Source organism: Balearica regulorum, chromosome 2, assembly GCF_011004875.1.
Source record: "Balearica regulorum gibbericeps isolate bBalReg1 chromosome 2, bBalReg1.pri, whole genome shotgun sequence".
Lineage (NCBI taxonomy): Eukaryota > Metazoa > Chordata > Aves > Gruiformes > Gruidae > Balearica > Balearica regulorum.
This window is the reverse complement of record NC_046185.1, coordinates 123189715-123209405: the sequence shown is the minus strand read 5'-3', so window position 1 is coordinate 123209405 and position 19691 is coordinate 123189715. Positions and strand designations below refer to the sequence as shown.

Sequence of the window (19691 nt, the reverse complement as noted above, 5' to 3'; positions counted from 1 at the left end):
GTTCTGTATCACTTAATCGTTACTGGCGAGGGCAGACAGTACTATTCGTAATCCCAGAAGAAATATTTTGACTTGTGGAAGTAATTCTGTAACAGGGGTGGGGTGGGGGAAGTCATTAGTTAAATGAGTCAATAGATTTACTCTGAAAAAACAGTTAAATGCTTCCACTCAGCCCTCTGTACCTATCAATCCCACTGAGTAAAAACTGAAAACAAATCCTACTTAGCAATGACTAAAAGTGTCGATGATGCCTTCAACCCAAATGTATAAACTGCTCCAAGACGTGGCCTTGACGCAATGAGACAGAAGGCAAGGCCACACCTGGGTAGTGTTCCCTGTCCCGTTTACAGCCAGTGGTGTTTCCTGGTTTGCATAACACCAGTTCTGGCACGATGGTTTCCAACGCTGTGGATGGATGTTTGAAATAACCAGAACTGCATTATCTAACACTTGAAAAATGCAGACCAGGATCAACGAAGTCTCTCATAAGCACATTTTTCCTGCCCATGGAAGTGTCCAATGCTGCAATAATTCAGAGTTGTATTTCAAGAGGTATCTAATCAAGAATCTCTGTTAATGACAAAGTTTAAATGAAATAGGATCTTCAGAAACAAGGGAACATCTTGACCAATTTCCTTTCTATTTCTCAAAGTAAGGCGTATGTTTGTTGCCCAGCCCTGTTTTCCCTGCGTCGTGCTGTCCGATTTAAACAAAAACTTACCTACGCAGTGCCTGGCAGTGCTAACGGGGCAGAAAAACCCCACAACAAACCAGGATTCAGGTGACAAGTCACTTCTATCAGAACCATGCAAACAGCCCACGGGCGTCTTGTTGGATGCTGCTCCTGGATGTCTGAGTAACTGGTACCAGATAACTTGGGCTTCAGTGGAAAGAGAAAGGGCATTCCACTACTAAATGAAACAAATCTTTTATTCATGAGCATTGTCAGTTTAAATTCACAAATTATGAAAGGAAGGCAAATCAGAAGAGACTGTCAGAGCGTCTTTTAAATGAGAAAGGTATAAATTTTCTTGGAACATCTCTAATTTAAGAAAAGAAAAAGGTTGCATAGGCTTTCTACAGGTGTGCACAAAGAAACTGAAGTACGTGGAGGTTTTTACATTACAATTCAGAGTGTACATTGGCTACTTGAAAAGGAAAATATTTACTTGCAAGTCCAAGACAGCTACTGGAACGACCTACGGAATAAGGCTTATGAATATTTACTTTTCAGTCCTGTAAAATATATATATAACATGTAACTATCAGAAAAATAAAATGACACTTGAGAATCTTGTTCTGGAATCTCTCGCTGATGGGATCTTTTCAGAAAGGACTAAGTTTACGTTTGCCTCTCCCAAGTTACTTTGGAAAAGAAACAGCGGTAATGGCATCGGGATTCTTCACAGCATCAGAACAAAACAAAACATTTATCAGAGCACAAGTGGAATGTTCTCGGCATGCAGAAACAACCAACCATGCAGACAGAAAAAATCTTCAATAAATTACAAGCATAAAATTATTCAAATTTCTCCTTAAAAGAACAGCTACAGCGTCTTTGTAGCCTCGACAGTCAAACCATCAAAGCTGAAAGAGGTCTACTCTTTCAGGAGCGCAGGGCTGACAGAGAGAGGTTTTCAATGGCTCTTTTTAGTGAGTGTGTGGCTCGTTCTTTGGTGTGTGAAAGTCAAAGTTCTGGGAGGATGTTCCATGTGTTTAATTCTGTGTTTTCGATTGTGATGATATTGCAAACTATATGAATGCTCCTAGTTACTTATCAGACTAACCTCTGGAACGAGAGTGGCCGCATCATAAAGTTAATTCTTGCAGGTGATAAAGTACACGTTTTCCTGATAATACTTGGTAGTAGCTCAGTGATTACTATGGCAGCATTGTTTTGGTTTTGTTACAGAAAAACATCGACTACTTCTAAAAATAAGATCTTTTTTTCTTTAAAAAAAAAAGTGTCAGTTAGTTACAAACCCAAGGTCATACAGTCCACATTTTTTTTAAAAATAGGATTTAAACCATTTATAACACAAATCTTTCTAACGTGCAAAAAAAAGGACATACAAGCAAAGTAGCATTTAAGAGGAAAAAGGAGCCACACCTTCATTAAACAGGGATCTGAAGTTCAAATGTAAAGATCTATTAAATGTTGTGTCCGGATGGACATCTAATGGTATGTTTCCTTGCGTACACACCTCCATTCAGCCTTTTGAGTTGGTCAAGAGATTTTAACATCTACCTAAAAAAAAAAAAAAAATCAGAAAATGCAGGGCGCACAAGAACAGATACAAGCAGTGCCTTGACCTAAATATATTTGTGTAATATCTATAAAGCGTAAATTACTGTATTAAGAAAGCAGACACAAGGCACAAAATTACTCGGTACTACAGAAAGGTAGGCTTCCATGCTACTGAATGTTAGAAATATAGTGGTTTCTTTACGGGGCACGGTAGGCAGAAGCAGAGCAGAAGTCAGCACGTTTTGCATTTGCCCTTTGTTGCCACTTCACTCAAACACATCTTCACTTTCAACAAATGGGAACTAAAAGGCAACAGAGCCTGAACACGCTTCTAGAATCTACTTTCTCAGTGTCACAGTGGTTACCTTACAAAGCAAGATCAAGCTAGGGATTGTTTGCTTACTTTTTTTTTAACTTTACAGAACAAATTGTATCCCATTTTGTTTCATTAATAAATTTATTGTGTCATTGTAATAATTTACTAAATTGTTATACTGGAAAATCATTCATCTGAGAAAGCTAGTTATATCATCTCTATTCATCCACGCATTTCATCCAGAAGCAATCGACTGGCTCAAAAGCAAATCAAAGCACAGGTCTGCTAGGAGCCTCAACGTGGAATTAAGGGCTCCGACCAGACGAGCTCGGTCTGATTTCCCAGAGCCGCGCACGGAAGCCGCCTCTGGACTGGAGGGGAGGGCTCACACCCAGCGCAGGAGGACAGGACACCTACCCAGCCTCGCCCGCTGCAGCATGCAGCCTGGCATTTTAGCCTGAACGCATCAGCAGCGGCTTAACTTCAACGGCACGGCGGCGAAGGGAGGTGCCTCAGCACAGCCCAACGGCGCACTACGCCTCTCTTACACGGGGTGGAAAGCTGAGGCAAGAGCGAGCCGCAACACCGCAGCTACAGCTGCCAGAAGGGAGTTAGGGGAACACGTAACCCAAAAGCATCGGCGTGACAGTAGCCAGAGAACATTACACAGCAAGATCCAAATTACCAGGGCGCTGGCTCACTGGCGACCGCAGATCTATTAAACAGCCGGCGGTATGACCAAACAAAAAAAGCGAGGACACAACGGGTTAGTGCGAACAATGTTCTTGAGAAGGTATTGCTGCTTCTTATAAGATGGCAGAAAATTCACACTCGTGACAGGAAACATGCTCTTAAACCAGCATCCCGACGAGCGAGTGCGCTGTCAGTGTATCATTCTTATGTCAAAGTGAGTTTTCTCAATGACTGTTTAGACAGAACGACTGCCATTAAGTGACACGTCACATTTTAAGTGCAAAACATTTTTTGGCAAAAGTGAAAAATAGAAAAACCTTAACCAGTACTAATAAAAAAGTATTTTCTGAAATACTAGCATAGGGCCTGATCCTGCAAGCACACGACTCGGGGAACCCCAGCTGAGTCCCGCCAGAGTTCTATGCCCTAACTCTTAGAGGAAAAGGTCTTTAAATCACTGTTAGTGTTTATACGTGTTTACATGTAGTGTAAATAATACACACACAGACACATACACACTGCGTGAATATATGTGTGCATATGTGGACGCGTGCGTGTGTGTTTGTGTGTCTGTACACACAAAATGGCTCCTGAATCAAACTTGAGCTTGTGGTTATTTTGAGATGCATCATTCACAGTATATAACTTCTCCTTTGCTTCTTCTGATAACAGGACCTATTCGATGACATCTTGAAGTTATATACTGTATCATTTTAATGCCTTTAAGGTAAAGTTGTGAGGCAATCGCTCTATCCCGTCAATGGGTCTTCCAGAGAGGATTCAAGTATAGCCAGCCATCGCCCTGCAAGATAATTAGGGAGAGATTTATACACGCCAGATCTGTGGATGTCCACATAAAAGCTAAAATAATACCAGTCGACACAATAAACCATGCCTGTCGGCTGAATATTCTGCACTTAATGAATTTACAGGTAATCTGGGAAAAATTACAAGGGGGAAGAGAAGTAATGGGAAGACAAACAGATGAGCTGCTGGTTTAAATGGCTGCACGTACTGGCTAATTTAACAATACGGTCACATAATAATTCCCTCGGTCAGTCTTATTTCCCTTCCCTCCTTCCTCAAAGAAAAAGCACAGACTAACTTAGGAAAATCTGTTTCATTTCAAGCAGATGAAACCCAAGACTGTGGTTAAGATGTCCATGCTTACTTAATTGGACAAATATCCCTAGATCATGTTCCCTTTAGAGATCCAGATCAGTAGGGGATGTGAGTACACAGCATTTGCAAATTAAGGTGTGGATTTTAAGGTAAAAAACATAGCTTTAGGTGCCTAACATTAGGTACCCAAAATTCAGGTTACAGTTCATCTAACTGAAAGAAAGTGAACAAGTTTACGATATGGTCAGGGAACAAACCATTGCTGCTCTTGAAGAGCCGAACTCTGGCAAAAATTAAATTTAAAAAAGCATTGTTATCTAACACCACTAGCCCTGGTGAAACCACAGACAAGCATCCCCCTGTTTGCAGGAAGATGCGATCAGGTCTCGAATGAACATACCTCTTTGGCAAAGTATTTTGGTTTCCACGGCGTTGTAAGAGCCACACGTTGCCTCTCCTCTGCTCGCTGTCTCTCTTCAAGGCGGTGCTTGTGTTCCGTTGCTGCATCGATGTTACCTTCTTTCAGAGAATTGGTGACGTGTTGCCAAAGGTGCCTGCATGACGGAGAAGGAGCACAAGCAACAGAGTGAGAACGCGTCGGCCCCGGCCGAGCGCCCAGCTGGGCAGCGGTACGGCGAGAGGCAGGCCCAGGCCATGTTCCCCGTGCCACTTTTGCAAGTCGCAGAGCTTGTGAACCATCGCTTTACTGGGATGGGGACTCATCGCATTCGTGGACCACATTTTCAGATTTGCTCAACTCCCCGTATTCTGCCATGCAAGTTCATTTTCTTAATAGCTTTTGTTCATGTTCCTGACTCTTCACCACCTGAGCTTTTTTCTCGAAGCAGACGGATTTTTTCCAATCATTTCCCATTCACATTCTTTATTGGTGATCCACCCTCAAATGACCTGTGTTTATTCTGTGTTTATTCACGGTTAGATTTTTGAATTATAACGGAAAGTTAAGCAAAAACCAAGAGTTCATTAAATCGGGACACTGACTGCTCCCACCAGGTTACTAATGAAGGAGTTGGCACACCAATTCTAGGGAGCCCTTCTAGGTCTGTGCTCTATGTTCCCAGTTACCAATAATTATCGGTACATAACCAAATTTGTTTTTCACATGACTGAGCACTCAGACCCAATGTCTTCTCACACTATACTAGCCTAGCAGAAACTCCACCCAGGAAAATACTGAGAAGAAACGGACTGCAGCTTTCACATTTCCAGGGGTGTTTAAATGAGTTTCTGTTTACAGTCTGATAAACTGCATATCCTGCAGAAACCTTGGATACTTGTAATTTGCTTACTGGTAACCAAAAAATACAACAAACAGACTGCAAAGCTACTGGTTTCCTTATTTACTTCAACCTTTCTGTACCTAAACTACAGGGAAAACCGAGTTTGTGAGCATGTCTAAAAACTAAGAAAATGTCATCTAACCCTGCACAATGACTCAAGACACACCTTTGTACAATAAAGAAAACATATTTGCAGATAATAAAATGATGCTTAACTCATGTTTTTACATCCTCCGATAAAATGTTCCTAAATTCAATAAAAATATTGATTTGTTTTTTTGTGAAGATAAGCATCAATGGTTACTGACAGTGAATAACAAGGTTTTTTTCTAATGTAGCTAGAGTTAGGGGTGTGATGTGGGTTCCGAGAGCCTTAAAACCACATATGTGTGTATTTATATCTCACATTGCATCACATTTTACATATTTATGTATACACAAGAAATAAAATATATAAACCATGAAATTCCACTGTAATTGTAAGATGCAACATTACTTGCAACAACCTAATTTGACTACCAACAACCTAATTTGACTCAAAAAAGTAGGTGAAAACACTGCATTACCATTTTCCAAATGCTCGTTAACATGCATACAAGCATTTTTCCCCTCTACAAAATTGACATCTATGTCACTAGAATGTAATTTCGGTACCAGAGACCCCATACACAGCTTCAGCTATTTGTGCCTAGATTCATGTGCAGTAGGAGGCGAGGCTTTTTTGAACCACACCATTTATAACTGCAGTTTGCTTCCCCATTCTGTTCCCATCTGAGTTTCAAAAGCAGAAGACTGTAAAGCCTCTGCCCTTACCTGGATTCCAGTGGGCCTTGTTTTGCTATCGGCCTAATCTTTTTCCTGATAACAGGCAGTTTGCTAGTGTCAATCACTTTGGTTTCTCCGTTGCTGTAAGTAAATTCCAGCGTACCATTCCATTCTCCCTGTGCCTTGCATACGATGGTGTTAGTGGGATTGTGTTTCACTTCAGCTGTAACCCTAATTCAAGCGGAAGAAAAAAAAAGACCACAGAAGTAACTGGTACTATTTATTACCAGCATATAAAACCACTACCACAGCTAAGCCTACAAGCAGCTTTCTACATCTACAAAGTAATTTTTCCAGCAAAGTAGCGATGCTGTCTCCAGAAAGACAGACTCAACCCAAGAAAGCTCAGCTAACACAGCAATAGCTTTTGGACGGCATTCTCCCAACGCCCAGCAGTAACCCAGTTTAAAACTGGGATGCTCAGCTTTTTCCCAGAGCTGTTCACCTCATCGGCCTGAAAAACAACCCCTGATGTTCATGTGCCATTTTCAGTACACCTTATTTTCACGCCTGAACATAACGCTGTCAGATACCTATGTCAAAGACTTCAGGTACCTTTCTTTTCTTCTTTAGCAGTCGACAAGTTTACTTCCCTGCTGCTGAGAGGCAATGATGAAAGCTACCTCAGTCGTCCAAGAACTGGTCTGAGAGTGAGCAAAATAGGTAGGACTGGAAAACCAAAATGCAGGGAGAAGCTTCGAGAGTGTGTGTGTCTACAATAGTGCACACATGTGCTTTAGCAAGCCATGTCAAGTAATCTGTCAACTCAATTAAGTTTTTAAATTATTCATACAGCACAACCTTCCCCAATTTTCTCTCACCCTGATGGCACCAATTATGAATCTGCCCCTTTTAGAAAAACCCCTATCAAAACAGCCCATGTTGATATTTGCCTGAGCGCAATATTGAAATGACTGACTTGCGTATGGAAGAATAATTAGACCAACTGAAACAAAAGAGAGGTAACTATGCAAAAGCACACCAAACCAACAGGCAACACTGCCTTCTCATGGACACTGCTACAGTCCAGAGCAGGACAAGAAAGGGGTCTGTGTGTGTTAACGACCAGGTCATCAGCTTGGGCACAGAAGTAAGGCAGGAAGCTGTCTTGCAGAGTGCCTCTTCGCACCTTTAATAAAGGGGAACCAAAGACACATAAATAATATTTTCATCATCTGGAATTTCAGTGCAGAAATGGGAGTCCTCGGTAGGGAGCTACTGCTCTGGGCAGCGACACTTTCGTTTCTCTCCTCTTTACAGGAGCTCCAGCCGGAACACCACTTCATCTGCTAAACTCACAGCAGCAGCAGCTGGTGTAGCAGAAACATTGCCTCTTCCATGTACATTTTTCTGATCCTGCACTTACTGCCATTTTACAAGCAACAAAGCCTGGAAGAATACATTCATTTTAGTTTAATGAGAGAAATATATCCAATTCAGTTAAACAATATAAAATATATAACTAGAATAAACTGCGCTCTGAAGTTGTAAGTCATCTCAGACACTAATAGGAAAAGAAATTCAGATATCTGTCTACAAAATACTCCAACAGAAGAACCAACCAGATGCCCAAGAGTCTTTCCTTTGAAAGCCAGCAGCAGGCAAACAAGAGTAAGACAGTAATTCCCGTACCTGTGGACCTTGCCTCCATAGAAAGGCTTGGTGTGGAACGTGACCGTAGCAGAATAGCCTGTTCTGGCACAATTGATGTTGACTTTCCCTCCAAGCTCCACCCATGGGATGGTAAGTATTGAGCGAGCATAGGCACTAGGCAGGGTGAAAACATACTCTTCTTCGTGTTCCATCAAGTAAAGAACACCTATGGAGGAAGAAGGTTGAAAGTGAAATGATAAAAAGTTCACTGATAAGACCTGACAGCCATTGACCATCACCAAAACGTACTTCCACAGAGCGCACAACGTGCTACTTGCCTTGAAGGAGGGTACTGTCTGCTAAGGAAAAAAGTCTGCCCTCAGGAACAAATTTCTTCAAACAAACATTTCAGAAGCACACAATTTGAATGTGTACCCTGGGGTCATTCATGGTGCCAAATGGCTTATCAGAAAATCTGACTGGATTACTTATTTTGTGTTATTGACAAGCAATAAACTGTTAAAGCTGGAAAAAAATAACATTTGCTTGCAAAAAGCCATATTGAATATTCAGATGCTCCCTCGGTGTCATATCGTAATGTCTCTCCAGAAAAAAATATGGGCATGGCCAAAGGACTCTTCAGTTCTCCATTCAATCAGATATGACCAGGTCCTCTCTGCTAAATTCTTACTGATGCATTTGTTGGTGCGAGCAAAAGGCTCTCTTTAGGTCTGTCTGGATGCAACTAGGAAACATGCTTAAGGAAGCCATCTAGAAATTTCCTAGAAGTTTGCTCCTTCAATTCCAAGCATTTCCCATGCAGCCTTTGCAAGTCTCATATAATCAACAGGGGGGGTGCCAGGGCCACTGCTCTGCTGCCATCAAGACCAATGTCTCTACCATGCAGAGAAAATTACTGGCAACTCTATTTCATTCTGAAAAGGTTCTTCCACCCTCAGCATTATGGGGTTGTAACCAAAACCCACAACATGCAGCACCAGTAGTTTTTCAAGATTATTTGGAACTACAAAGAAAGTTACATGTCACATCAGACCTCAGCTTCCTCTGGAGTTAAGGATACAGCTCTATCCCCACCAGAGCTGTAGTTTGGTCTGCAGGATGACAAAGAACAGGACATAAGACCAGGTAAAGAGTACCTTAAACCTTGCACACAGAATTGGATCACACCAAATATCTGTAGTATATTTTTCATTAGAGTTTTACACTCTTTTGTGTCTCGTTTAGTAACTGCCCAAAGGCAAAAATTACAACATTGAATATAATTCTTCACAACAGGGATTGAAAATAACCTATAACAGGAAGCACTCAGAACCCAGAAATGTTTGGAAAAAAAAAAAAAATCAGGAAAATTATCTTGACGTAGTAACAGTATCTGTTTAGAAACAAGATGAGCTTGAGCCAATCTGCCTTCACCCTGGGGCAGACAGAGGAAGAACACATTGGTAGGGGAATTGATTAGTTTGTCTATCTGTTTAAAGGAATAACGATACTAATTTTACAAAGTGATCTGACACGTAATGATGAAAAAGCACTAAGAGAACGAGGCACTACTACTGTCAACATAAAAATATGCCTTTAACGCTGTATGAAAGCATTAACCTAAATAACATTCAGAATTTAAAAGCACAGAGCTCTAACAGAATAATCATCTTAAATATTGGCGCCAATTAATAGAAATAAACGCAGGCACAGAAAGCTCCGCAACTTGTCACTTCTGCCTTCTGTTCCACAGGAAAACATCTTTTGCAAACTGGAATAGCTTTCTGCAGTTGTCCTTGAGACTTCTGCAACCTCAGCCTGCCAGCAACGACAGAGCCAGCACTTCTACCCCAGCAAGTTTGACACAAATGAGCTGGAGAGTGCAAAAGCACAAGCACAGAAAAGCAATGTCTTAAAAGGACCTTTAATCATTTTGCCTCAGCAAGTCACAAGTTCCTCGTGTCATGTGCTGAACCCTGCTGGAGACAGCAGGGACACAGCTGGAACACACACACATTTTGTCTCAAGCTTCCTCAGCTACCTACCTGCAGGTAAAACCAGGCTGAACACATTGCAGGAAGGCTCAACCACCCAACTCACCCAGGACACAGCCAAGACCTTTAACTCAAAAAGACAACTCTGCTGATTAAACTCATTAAATGGATGCTATAATAACATTAAATTAATAAAGAACAATCAAGAAGCCTTTTAACTAGATGATGACATTCAAAAAGGATCACAGAAAGCTAATGGGTACTGATCAAACGCAGGAAGGAAACCTGACAATCTGCAGTTGGGCATTTTCTGCATTGAGAACTACAACAGGTTTTAGACCCAAGTCTGTCAGCTTTCCTTTCTCCTCCTCTTCCCATTTATTCTCCACCTTCTTCACTACAGTCACAGGTAACAGCCATGTAGCAGCAAACAGCTGCAGGAAACCGCCTGTGGTACTACCCAGGAGGTCACATTTCCCCAGTCATAATGGTCTAAGCACAGATACAATCCTCACGCAATCAAAAAGCACAGTCTGCCTGGAAGCATCAGCTTTCAACATTACAGTTTTGGGCATTTTGTTGTTGTGAGGTTTTGAGGGGTTTTGTTTGTGGGGGGTTTTTTTTGGTTTTGGTTTTTTTTTAAAGACAAAAGGTCTATTTTGAGTATGGTGGACAGGTGTGGTGCTCACTACTGAGGGAGAACCTCACTCTATCTATTAGCCACACCTTCACGTGAGCTTCTTCAGAACCTCCTACTTCCCTAGGTCTGGCCATCCTCCTCTGACGGTCACTGCATGTCCCCACGTGAGAGGAAACTGCTGTGATAAAGACCATTTCCTTCTGAGTTAGTGTAGGTTTGCTTTTGTCTCTGTGATGGGATCGATAGCTTGTTTCCTCCATACTGGAGTGGGAAGGACCCGGAGCTCTAATGGACGCTGCCAAGCACACTGAAATGTGAACAGCAAATAACAGCAGTGACCTTCAATATAAATATTTAACCATCACAGCAGGTTAGATATTAAAAACTGAACCCAGCTCTCTTGGCAGTATTTTTAGCACTTGGTAGCATATTTTTTTAATTCCTTAAACACCTGAATAAATACATTTTTAATGAAGTGCTATCTCACTTGAAATATGACTCCAGCTCAACAATTATAATGTAAAAAAGAATAAAGAGCATGATTTAAAATATGCACAATCTTGAGAAATTAAAGGCAGAAAAACTAAAAGCTAACAGTTATTTTTAAAAGCAGTGTGCACTCTTAATATCCACTTAGAAGTATCATTACATTGTGACTGATCTTTACAATACCTGCTGGAAAATACACAGGCTATTTTTCTTCCCTTGCTCCCCAACTGTAAGGGATTATTCCTTTTTAGTTTAAAAGGAACTAAATTCCTTTACTGCTGTAAGGAAGTATACTATATACTATACTTATGTAGTATACTTATAGTATGTACTATACTTATAGTAGAATACTTATATAGTATATACTTAAGTATACTTATAAATATACTTATTCTTTCGGAAACTGCAGATTCCTTTAACAAAAAAAATCTTAAGTATTTATAGGCAGCTATTACACATGGAAGAACGCACCAGGTAAGTACTCTGGGGAGAATAGTAGATTTAGTAGTCTATCTTAGAAAATAATCCCTTAGAGAAGGGTGATTTTTTTTTTTAATAAACAAGTGTGGAATTTTGACATTCCCCCTTGAAATGTCCTCAACGCAATTCACTCCTGCTTTTGACTAAAACAATGTATTCACAGTCACGCTCCTTTCCATGACTTCTCAGCCTGCATTAAAGGAAGTGATGTTCGTGGCATATAATTTTCCCTGTTTGACTATTACACGTCCCTCACTGACGCTGCAGCTTTGTGAATTGATTTTCCAGTAACCCATATTGACGAAATACCCAGAGGAGGCTCTGGATCAATAAGGTGCAGAAGAGGCATATGAAATTTAATGCTTCCCACTGATTGTATGGAGATCAATCTGAACAACAAATGGTACGTGGGACACAAACTGCCTAGGGCAATTTCCTAATTTAACAGGCTCTTCATACTGTCTGCGTTATTCATAAACAAACAAGAGTAAGTTACATATGGGATGAACCCCACACGGGTGTAGCGCATCACCAGCCGCACAGATTCACTCAGGAAAACATGAAATGCCAGAACCTGGCTTTTATCTTCTCAAACATTCCAACGAGCTGCGCTGCACTGCTCATTTTCCAAAGACTGGAACCATTTGCTAAATTAAGTAATGAGTGCCATGCCATATGGAAACTGTCTTGAAACCACTGGGCTAAAAAATATTAATACAAAAATTAGTACTAGGGAAATATTTAGGTAGCTCCAGTTGCAAGGAGCAGTCAATCTTTGGGACTGGTAAATTAAAAAGTCACTCATGCCTCAGGAATAGAAATTACAGACCTGTACATCTATAAACACATACATATATTTGAACAGAAAAAAAAAAAAAACAACCAAGAGAAAAAGCATTCATTGCTTTCATTTAGATTTATGCTGGAAAGAGCACTGAACCTTTTCCCTAGCTATCAAATCTTTTCAAGGTTGATTTCAATTTAAAAAAATAATTTTTGCAAGCCTATATCTGACTAGTTTTTAAACCATTTAGAATAGCAGGAGTGAAAACACAAGACATAACTAGCCACTCGATAATACAGAGCAATCCACTTAAACCGACTTCATACTCTGCAAAATTAACCTGTGAATCAAAGGTGATACTTTTTGTTGGATTTTGCTGCTTTGGAACAAAACCGAAGAGCAGAAAAAGAACACGCATAGCCCACACTGAAGCGTGCTCACCACAGCCATTTCCACTAAAGCATCCTTATCCTACGACCAGTATCTGTTTGAAGATTCTTTGGACCACGTAAAAAACATTAAATATTTACATTGACTCTCCCACTACTTGCTAATTTAAATCTTAATGTGATCCTATTCATTACACCCTCTTCTCCTCCCTCGCTCTCTCATTAGTACATAATTAACATTAACCAGAATTGGGGACTGCACACGCAACATGAATTCTTTTATGCAAAATACCCTCTCTTCTATTCAGGGTAGCTTTCTCAGGAGGAAAGTCAACACTAACTACTCTGAAGAATGGAGTTTTGTTATATAGCAAAGAAAAAGGTGAGACATTTCATTAGCAAACCAGATTTAGACCTCTCATAACCACAGATGAAGGGCTGGCATATGAAACAGCTTCTCACACAGATTTCCAGCAGTGCCTTCCTACTCAATCTGCATCTCTGCAACTGATACTTACTTTGAATCAACAAACAAAAATCACAGATAGGGAAAAAAAAAAAAAAGTCTTAGTCATTCTGAGGTGCAACATACACTAAAAAATGTACAATTAAGATATTGAGCTCTACCTTTTCACCATGCAGTCCTCAAATCCCCTAATTCTTTAAATTCTTACAGAAGCCTTTGGGCTTCCAGGACATCCTACTTCAGCATGTCCACTGCTGCTTCTAACAGCAAAGCATAAGAACAAACACACTCTATACATTGAAGGACATTGTGACAAGTTAAAAAAAAATACACTTCAAAAGCGCCACAGAAACACTGCCAGCATATTCCTTATACAACATAACTCCAAAAATTCAGTAGTACTTCATTGCTGTAAATAACCAACTATAATAAAAAAAGCTTCACAGAACTGTTTGAAGGCCACACACAAAAGTATCCAGTAGAAAGCAAAATTTCAAAACAAATCACAGTTGTTTGTATTCAACACTAAGGTCACAACTAATTTACATGTCAAACAAGGCTGTCTTGATAAATATCTGAACTAGAACCAGATGGTCACTCCCTGCCACTGAATGATTCAACATTAATTACAGCTCTCTAATGCTCTGTTGGGAAGGAATTTTTTTTTCCTACATACATCAAATAGTACTGAATGAATGCACAGTATAACAGAATTACTATAGCAACGCCAGAATGATTTAAATGAAGTCTCAGAATGGACACAGCTATAGTAGAGACATCAAAGAAACTGCCTTTCAAGTAGCATTATGCAGAGTCTAAAACACTTACTGGTCTAACAAAAAGTCAAAGGCACCCACATGTATGTAAGTAAACTCCAGCAACAGCCAAAAAAGGGCTGAATGCTCATAATGGAGAGGGGGAAAAAAAAAGAAAAAAAGAAAAAAAAAGAGGAAGGGACAGGACAAAAAAAATCAACAATAACATATGATTAGTTTGGTCATCTGATGCACAGTAGCAAAAAAAGAAACAAACAAACCCCAGGGATTTCTATGATTCATGAGATGTCACTTTGTGACATCATTCCAGAGAAACTCACTTAATCTGGTTTTAACAGTTTCAAATAAGATTCTAGAACCTCACTAGCCAACCTTGTCAGAAAACTCCTCCTAGTAGCTAACTTTAGTTTCTACCTATGTTAACTACTTCATATACCTTCTGACTAACAGTGTCTTTCCTCAATTTACGCTTCGCTAGATTAACTCACCCCATTTGAAATGCTGCAATGCATAAAATGTCCTTGAATACAAAGAAAATACTCCAAATTATATTTCACCTTAAAACATTATTAGGCTTTGCATTACCAGACATGTAAATACAGACATAGCTTTTCCACATTGTAAGTCCAGTGGCTGCTACTTCTTGGTTCAGCAATCTATTCCTCAGTACTCATGCTGACCTCAATCTAATACAAAATTTATACTTATGCAGCACATGAGAAAGAAACATCTGCAGTAGATTCTAATTTTTGTACAGCTTGACAAATGTACATACCAACTTAATTAGGAAGACTTCCCTGGTACTAAAATAAATGAAAAACAATCTGAAGAAAGTGTCATTTCGAGTGAAGAAATCACACTGTGAAGTAAACATTTTAAACCGAGGCTGTCAGGGTCAGACTGGCTGTTTTCAGATGACAGAAAAGCTTCAGTGGTTCAACTTCTTGCTGCTTATTGCCAGTCCTCAATATGCAACAGAAATGCCTGCGCTGCACTGGAGTTTCTCCATCATTTCCCAGAAATACTGACCCCATGAAGCTGCATGCTTCTGCACTGCTCACATGAACAAAAAAGACAAATGATAACCATGAACTGGTAAAGCCAAACTTCCTCCCCAAATGCCCAAAGACAGCAGCAAACCTTGCAATAAAAGGCTTCACCATTCCAGATGTTCCCCAAAGCCTACCTCCACTCATGGGATATCTCCAGGATCATGGAGAGAGAAAAAAAAAAAAAAGAAAAGGAAAAAGGGGAAAAAAAAAAAAAGGAAAAAAAAGGAAAAGAAAAAAAAAAGAAAAAAAAAGAGGGGAGTGGGTCGGGGAGAACTTATTCTCACAAGCCCACATTAAACAATCCTTGGGGTAGGGAAGTTCCTAGACCCTTTCTCTCTCAAAACTGGGACACATCAGGACTTTGAAGTCTTAAATAATCCCCACACTAGACACCCCCAATCCCAGGGAACTGTGTGCGCTAGCAGCAAGAAATTTCCCTACTCCTACATAATCATAAGTGACTTTGTGTTTAATTTTATTTCCATTAAATAGCTCCCCTTCACTGAAAGAACAGTACTAGAAACAAGTATGTACCAGAAAAATGCAGCAACTGAAACCACTGACTCAGGCTGGCAGTAGTACAGTCAGGAGACAGACAGAAGGACCCATCTCCCTTCTGAGCCTCCCTTCCCAACTTCCTTACCTCCGCATTAAAAGCAAAATACCTAAATCGTAGCAAGAAGGAAACAGCCGTGCAGTTATAGACTTTAACTATCGTAGCAATATGAAATCCCACAGTAAGGAAGTTTCATCGCTCTTCTACAAAAAAGGGACTATATTGCCATCAGGAAAGAAGCTACTGTTTGAGTTTGTCCTTTAGTTCTAGCTAGTAGAAACAACAGAACATATCTGTATGTTTTCACCATAATTGTTTTGTTGTTATTACTAAGCAAAACCAAATCACTACATTTCCCACTCTACTTTTTTTACTGCCTTTAATATCATAGTGTTTAACATAATAATGACAAAAAGCAGCATTTACTGTAAGTCGTCCTGGTGCTTCTGAGACCACAGTCTAAAACCTAGTTAAGACAAAACACTAAAAACCATACACAGGAAATTACCCTCAAATGGCAAGAGGGACTGACTAAATTGCTTAGAAACATTAAATCAGTACATTAGCAGTCAGTAACGATACTGGTACAGGTGTGTTTATCAGTTCAGATCATCCGTTAAGAATTTGTTATGATTCCCTGTATTTCTGAATTCATGTTGAGCAATGACTTATAACAAAGCAGACCGTGTATGTATGACATAGCCAATCACAATTTATACCTGGACTACGTGACTCGCTATAAAGCTGAGATAATACGCCAACTTTGTAAACACTACAGAAACCATGATTCTTTGTAGAAACTATGAAAAAAAAATGTTGCGTTTAAATAAAAATGTGGTTTTTCCTACTGCTTCACTCCAGTTGTGAAACTATCCCATACCAAATCGCCTATTACTTTAAAAATGAGCAAGACAAATAAAAATGTTCTTACAGAATATACAGCCATTTGCTACTACAATTTAATTCTATCTGAAGTCATACGTTAACAGTCTCACATAAATATAAGCACACATTTATATACGTAATGCGTGTCTCACATTCTGTCTGAACAGAAAAAAATTCTACAAACCCTAAAGTTTTAATTCCAAACTTCACAAAAGCAAATAACCACAATGTTGAAATGAGAGGAAGAGCAAGCAGGAAAATATCTGGATTTGTTGTGTTAATACCCACATTAGCTAAAAAAAAAAAAAAAAAAAAACCCAACCAAAGATAAAAGCACATTTCTTACCTTCACCTACCATAGAAACACCTATTGACATGCCCATAAACTTGCTTTTGGTCCATACGTGAGCGTTCACACACATTTTCTTCTCTTTGCACTCACAGTAAAAGCAAGATACCGGTGGATGATGGGATACTTGTTCAGCTACAAACCTCAGCTTGTAGCATGTGGACTGGTCCTGGCCAAACTCCTTGGTTGGGTCCTTAGAAACCGTGGAGGCACCGTTAGTTCTGAATGCTTTCACTTTATCTTTAGGCACATCCCACGAGCAATGAAACGTTTCACCAATTATAGGGTTATAGGGCTTCTTGGCAACCGCTCCCTTTCGGCCTTCGTGAAAAGCTGTTAGATAATACTCCACAAAGCAGATAATTCTTTCCTCGGGAGTGGCTCCAGCTGCAATTGACAAAAACAGGTCTGGATGGGCCATGAAATTTGCATACATCTCCAGCAGGGATCTTTTCTCCAAAATAAATGTTGGAAGCACTACCTGTATGCAAAGCAGACAAAGGCAGATATGATTTCCCCATGATCATACTACCGCGGGGGAAAGGGGAGAAGAACAGTTAAGACAGCTGCAATTCTGGCCCTGCCAAGTTTTGGGACAGCGTGTTTTCCTCCCCTCTGCCACAGCAATTTCATTTTCTTTGCAGTGTAAAGAATGAGCCAAGGAAAAAGCAGCGGCCTTGGGAGCTGTGCAGGCTGCTTCCCATTTCATTACGATTCTCAACAGCAGCTCACGCAACAGGGAGGGGCTGTTCTGCTCTCACGGAAATCTGCCTTTTCCTGTCTTCCCACTGAACAAATCAACCATTCTGCTCCTTGCTTACAGGACATAAAAACATACTTTGATGTAAATTAATTTAATTTACATCAAACATCAACAAACCCAACTACTCATAACCCTCCCAAAAGGGCAGGGCACACCCTCCCAAACCACTAGAAGATGAGTATTTTACATAAACATACACATCATCAACCTGTAAGTGGTGGAGAGTGTAAGGGATTCATCTACTCATTCTGTCAAACAACTGGGCTCCCAATTTCACTCCTGGGCCCTTGACCACCCACTGCTTACGTATTAGATTCCTTCCTCTAACAAACCAAGGCAACTAGATCCAACCAAAAACAGATCTCAGGTGTGTTTCCAAGGATAAAACCACACCAAGGACTCCCCCCAAGAGGCAGGAACAACTCCAGGTTTGACTCCCTTTGCCCTACACTGTCATGATGTGTGTCTTGTCCCCTCTCCCACCTCCCAGGTCAAATCCCTTGCCACCCTTCTGCTCTCCTGTCACCCCCAGGCACATGGCATGTCCCCTCAGTTTGAGACCATACCATACTCCAGTGGCAGGCCCCTGCATGCCTTCACCTTATTTCAGACAAGCTGAAACAAGCCAAAACTGCACAAACTGTTACATCAATGGTCTGGGACTAGAGAGGCTCCAGGGGGCCCAAAAAAAAAAATCTGGGACTGAGCACTAGGCAGCCTGCACTGAAGGGAGCCAGCCCCAAGTGATCTGGATGCAGTCTCAAGTGGCTCAGCTAGCAACACAGATGTTACCAAAGTCACCCACTTGGGTGACTTTAACGCTTTGTTAAAAGTTTTCAGTGAAACACCCTGGAGTGCACTGCAAGACAGACAAGGGCTACAGGACCTAAAATAATTTATTTATCTCCGTTCCTTCTCCCTCACCCTCCACACCTCGTGCAGGACCATCATAGGGGAGCTCAGAGGTCACTCCTGTGTGACCAAGGAACTTCTGGCACACACAGATTTGTCTAGAATCAAAGTGGCCCACTGATGCAGACTAACAGCTGTCCTCTATAAACCCAATTCTTTTGCTTTCCTCTTTAATTCTTCATTGCATTTACTTTTTCCCTTTCCCAAAAACAAGGGTTATTTACTCCAGGCAGGGAGCCATCCTTCAAACACACCCATTTGTCTTCCCCCCTGCCTCCCTAGCTTGCTATTCTAAGTGGGACCAAAGCACAGCTCAGTCCTTTTGGATCCCATGGATAACGAACTAGAAGCTGTCAAACTTTTATTCATCGTTTAGTTCTTTTCAAAGAAAACTTGTAAACATGAAAAAGTTTCCAGTCAGAACAGCTCAAACCCTGTCTTAACAGCTACACAGTAAGTCAACATACCACAACTGCAAAAAAACAGATCACCATGCCGTTTGGTAACATACATGCTCATTCTCTCTCTCCTTCTGTATCTTATTTACACACATACAGGCTTTTATAGGCTAATAATTTTTACAAGTTTAGGTACAAGTCAAGCAAAGTTCCATCTGTAATATTCCTCTGAATTACCCTGTAAGCCTTGAGGACTCTACATGGTCTCTGTTACCAAGCTAATGAGGCCCCAAAAGATGCAGGACCTTAATTTTACACTGTGCGTGGCAAATTAGTGAGTGCTAAAGACAGCCTACCGCCCCCATGGTGGTGTGATAGTGAGGGGCTGAGGAGATTAGTTTTTAACAGTGAAATCTAAAACTTTGGAAGGCAAAGTGGAAAGGTAGTAGATTTTCTTACAGTATTTTTAACTCTTTAAACAACTCCATCTTACTTGCAACATTTTCATTCTGACCAAATACTCATTATCTGATAGAATCTAAAATCTATAAAAAATGCAATTCAGCATGAGTGAACCTCAACACAGGAGCTCGTTTTAATATGTTTTGTACACTCAAAGACCAGGTTATCAAGGAGGAAGCTGACAGGAAAACATAGGAA

The 19691-nt window shown here is 40.4% G+C and overlaps 1 protein-coding gene across 1 annotated transcript in view; it reads right to left on the bottom strand.

Moving 5' to 3' along the window:
- Window positions 1–912: 912 nt before the first annotated feature.
- Window positions 913–19691, bottom strand: part of OSBPL10 (oxysterol binding protein like 10) — a 121103-nt gene continuing 102324 nt past the window's right edge. The window contains 5 exon segments of the mRNA XM_075745741.1: window positions 913–4059; window positions 4780–4933; window positions 6494–6676; window positions 8138–8324; window positions 16956–17439. Of these exon segments, the coding sequence (XP_075601856.1) occupies window positions 4015–4059; window positions 4780–4933; window positions 6494–6676; window positions 8138–8324; window positions 16956–17439 (1053 nt within the window). The 3' untranslated portion in view covers window positions 913–4014.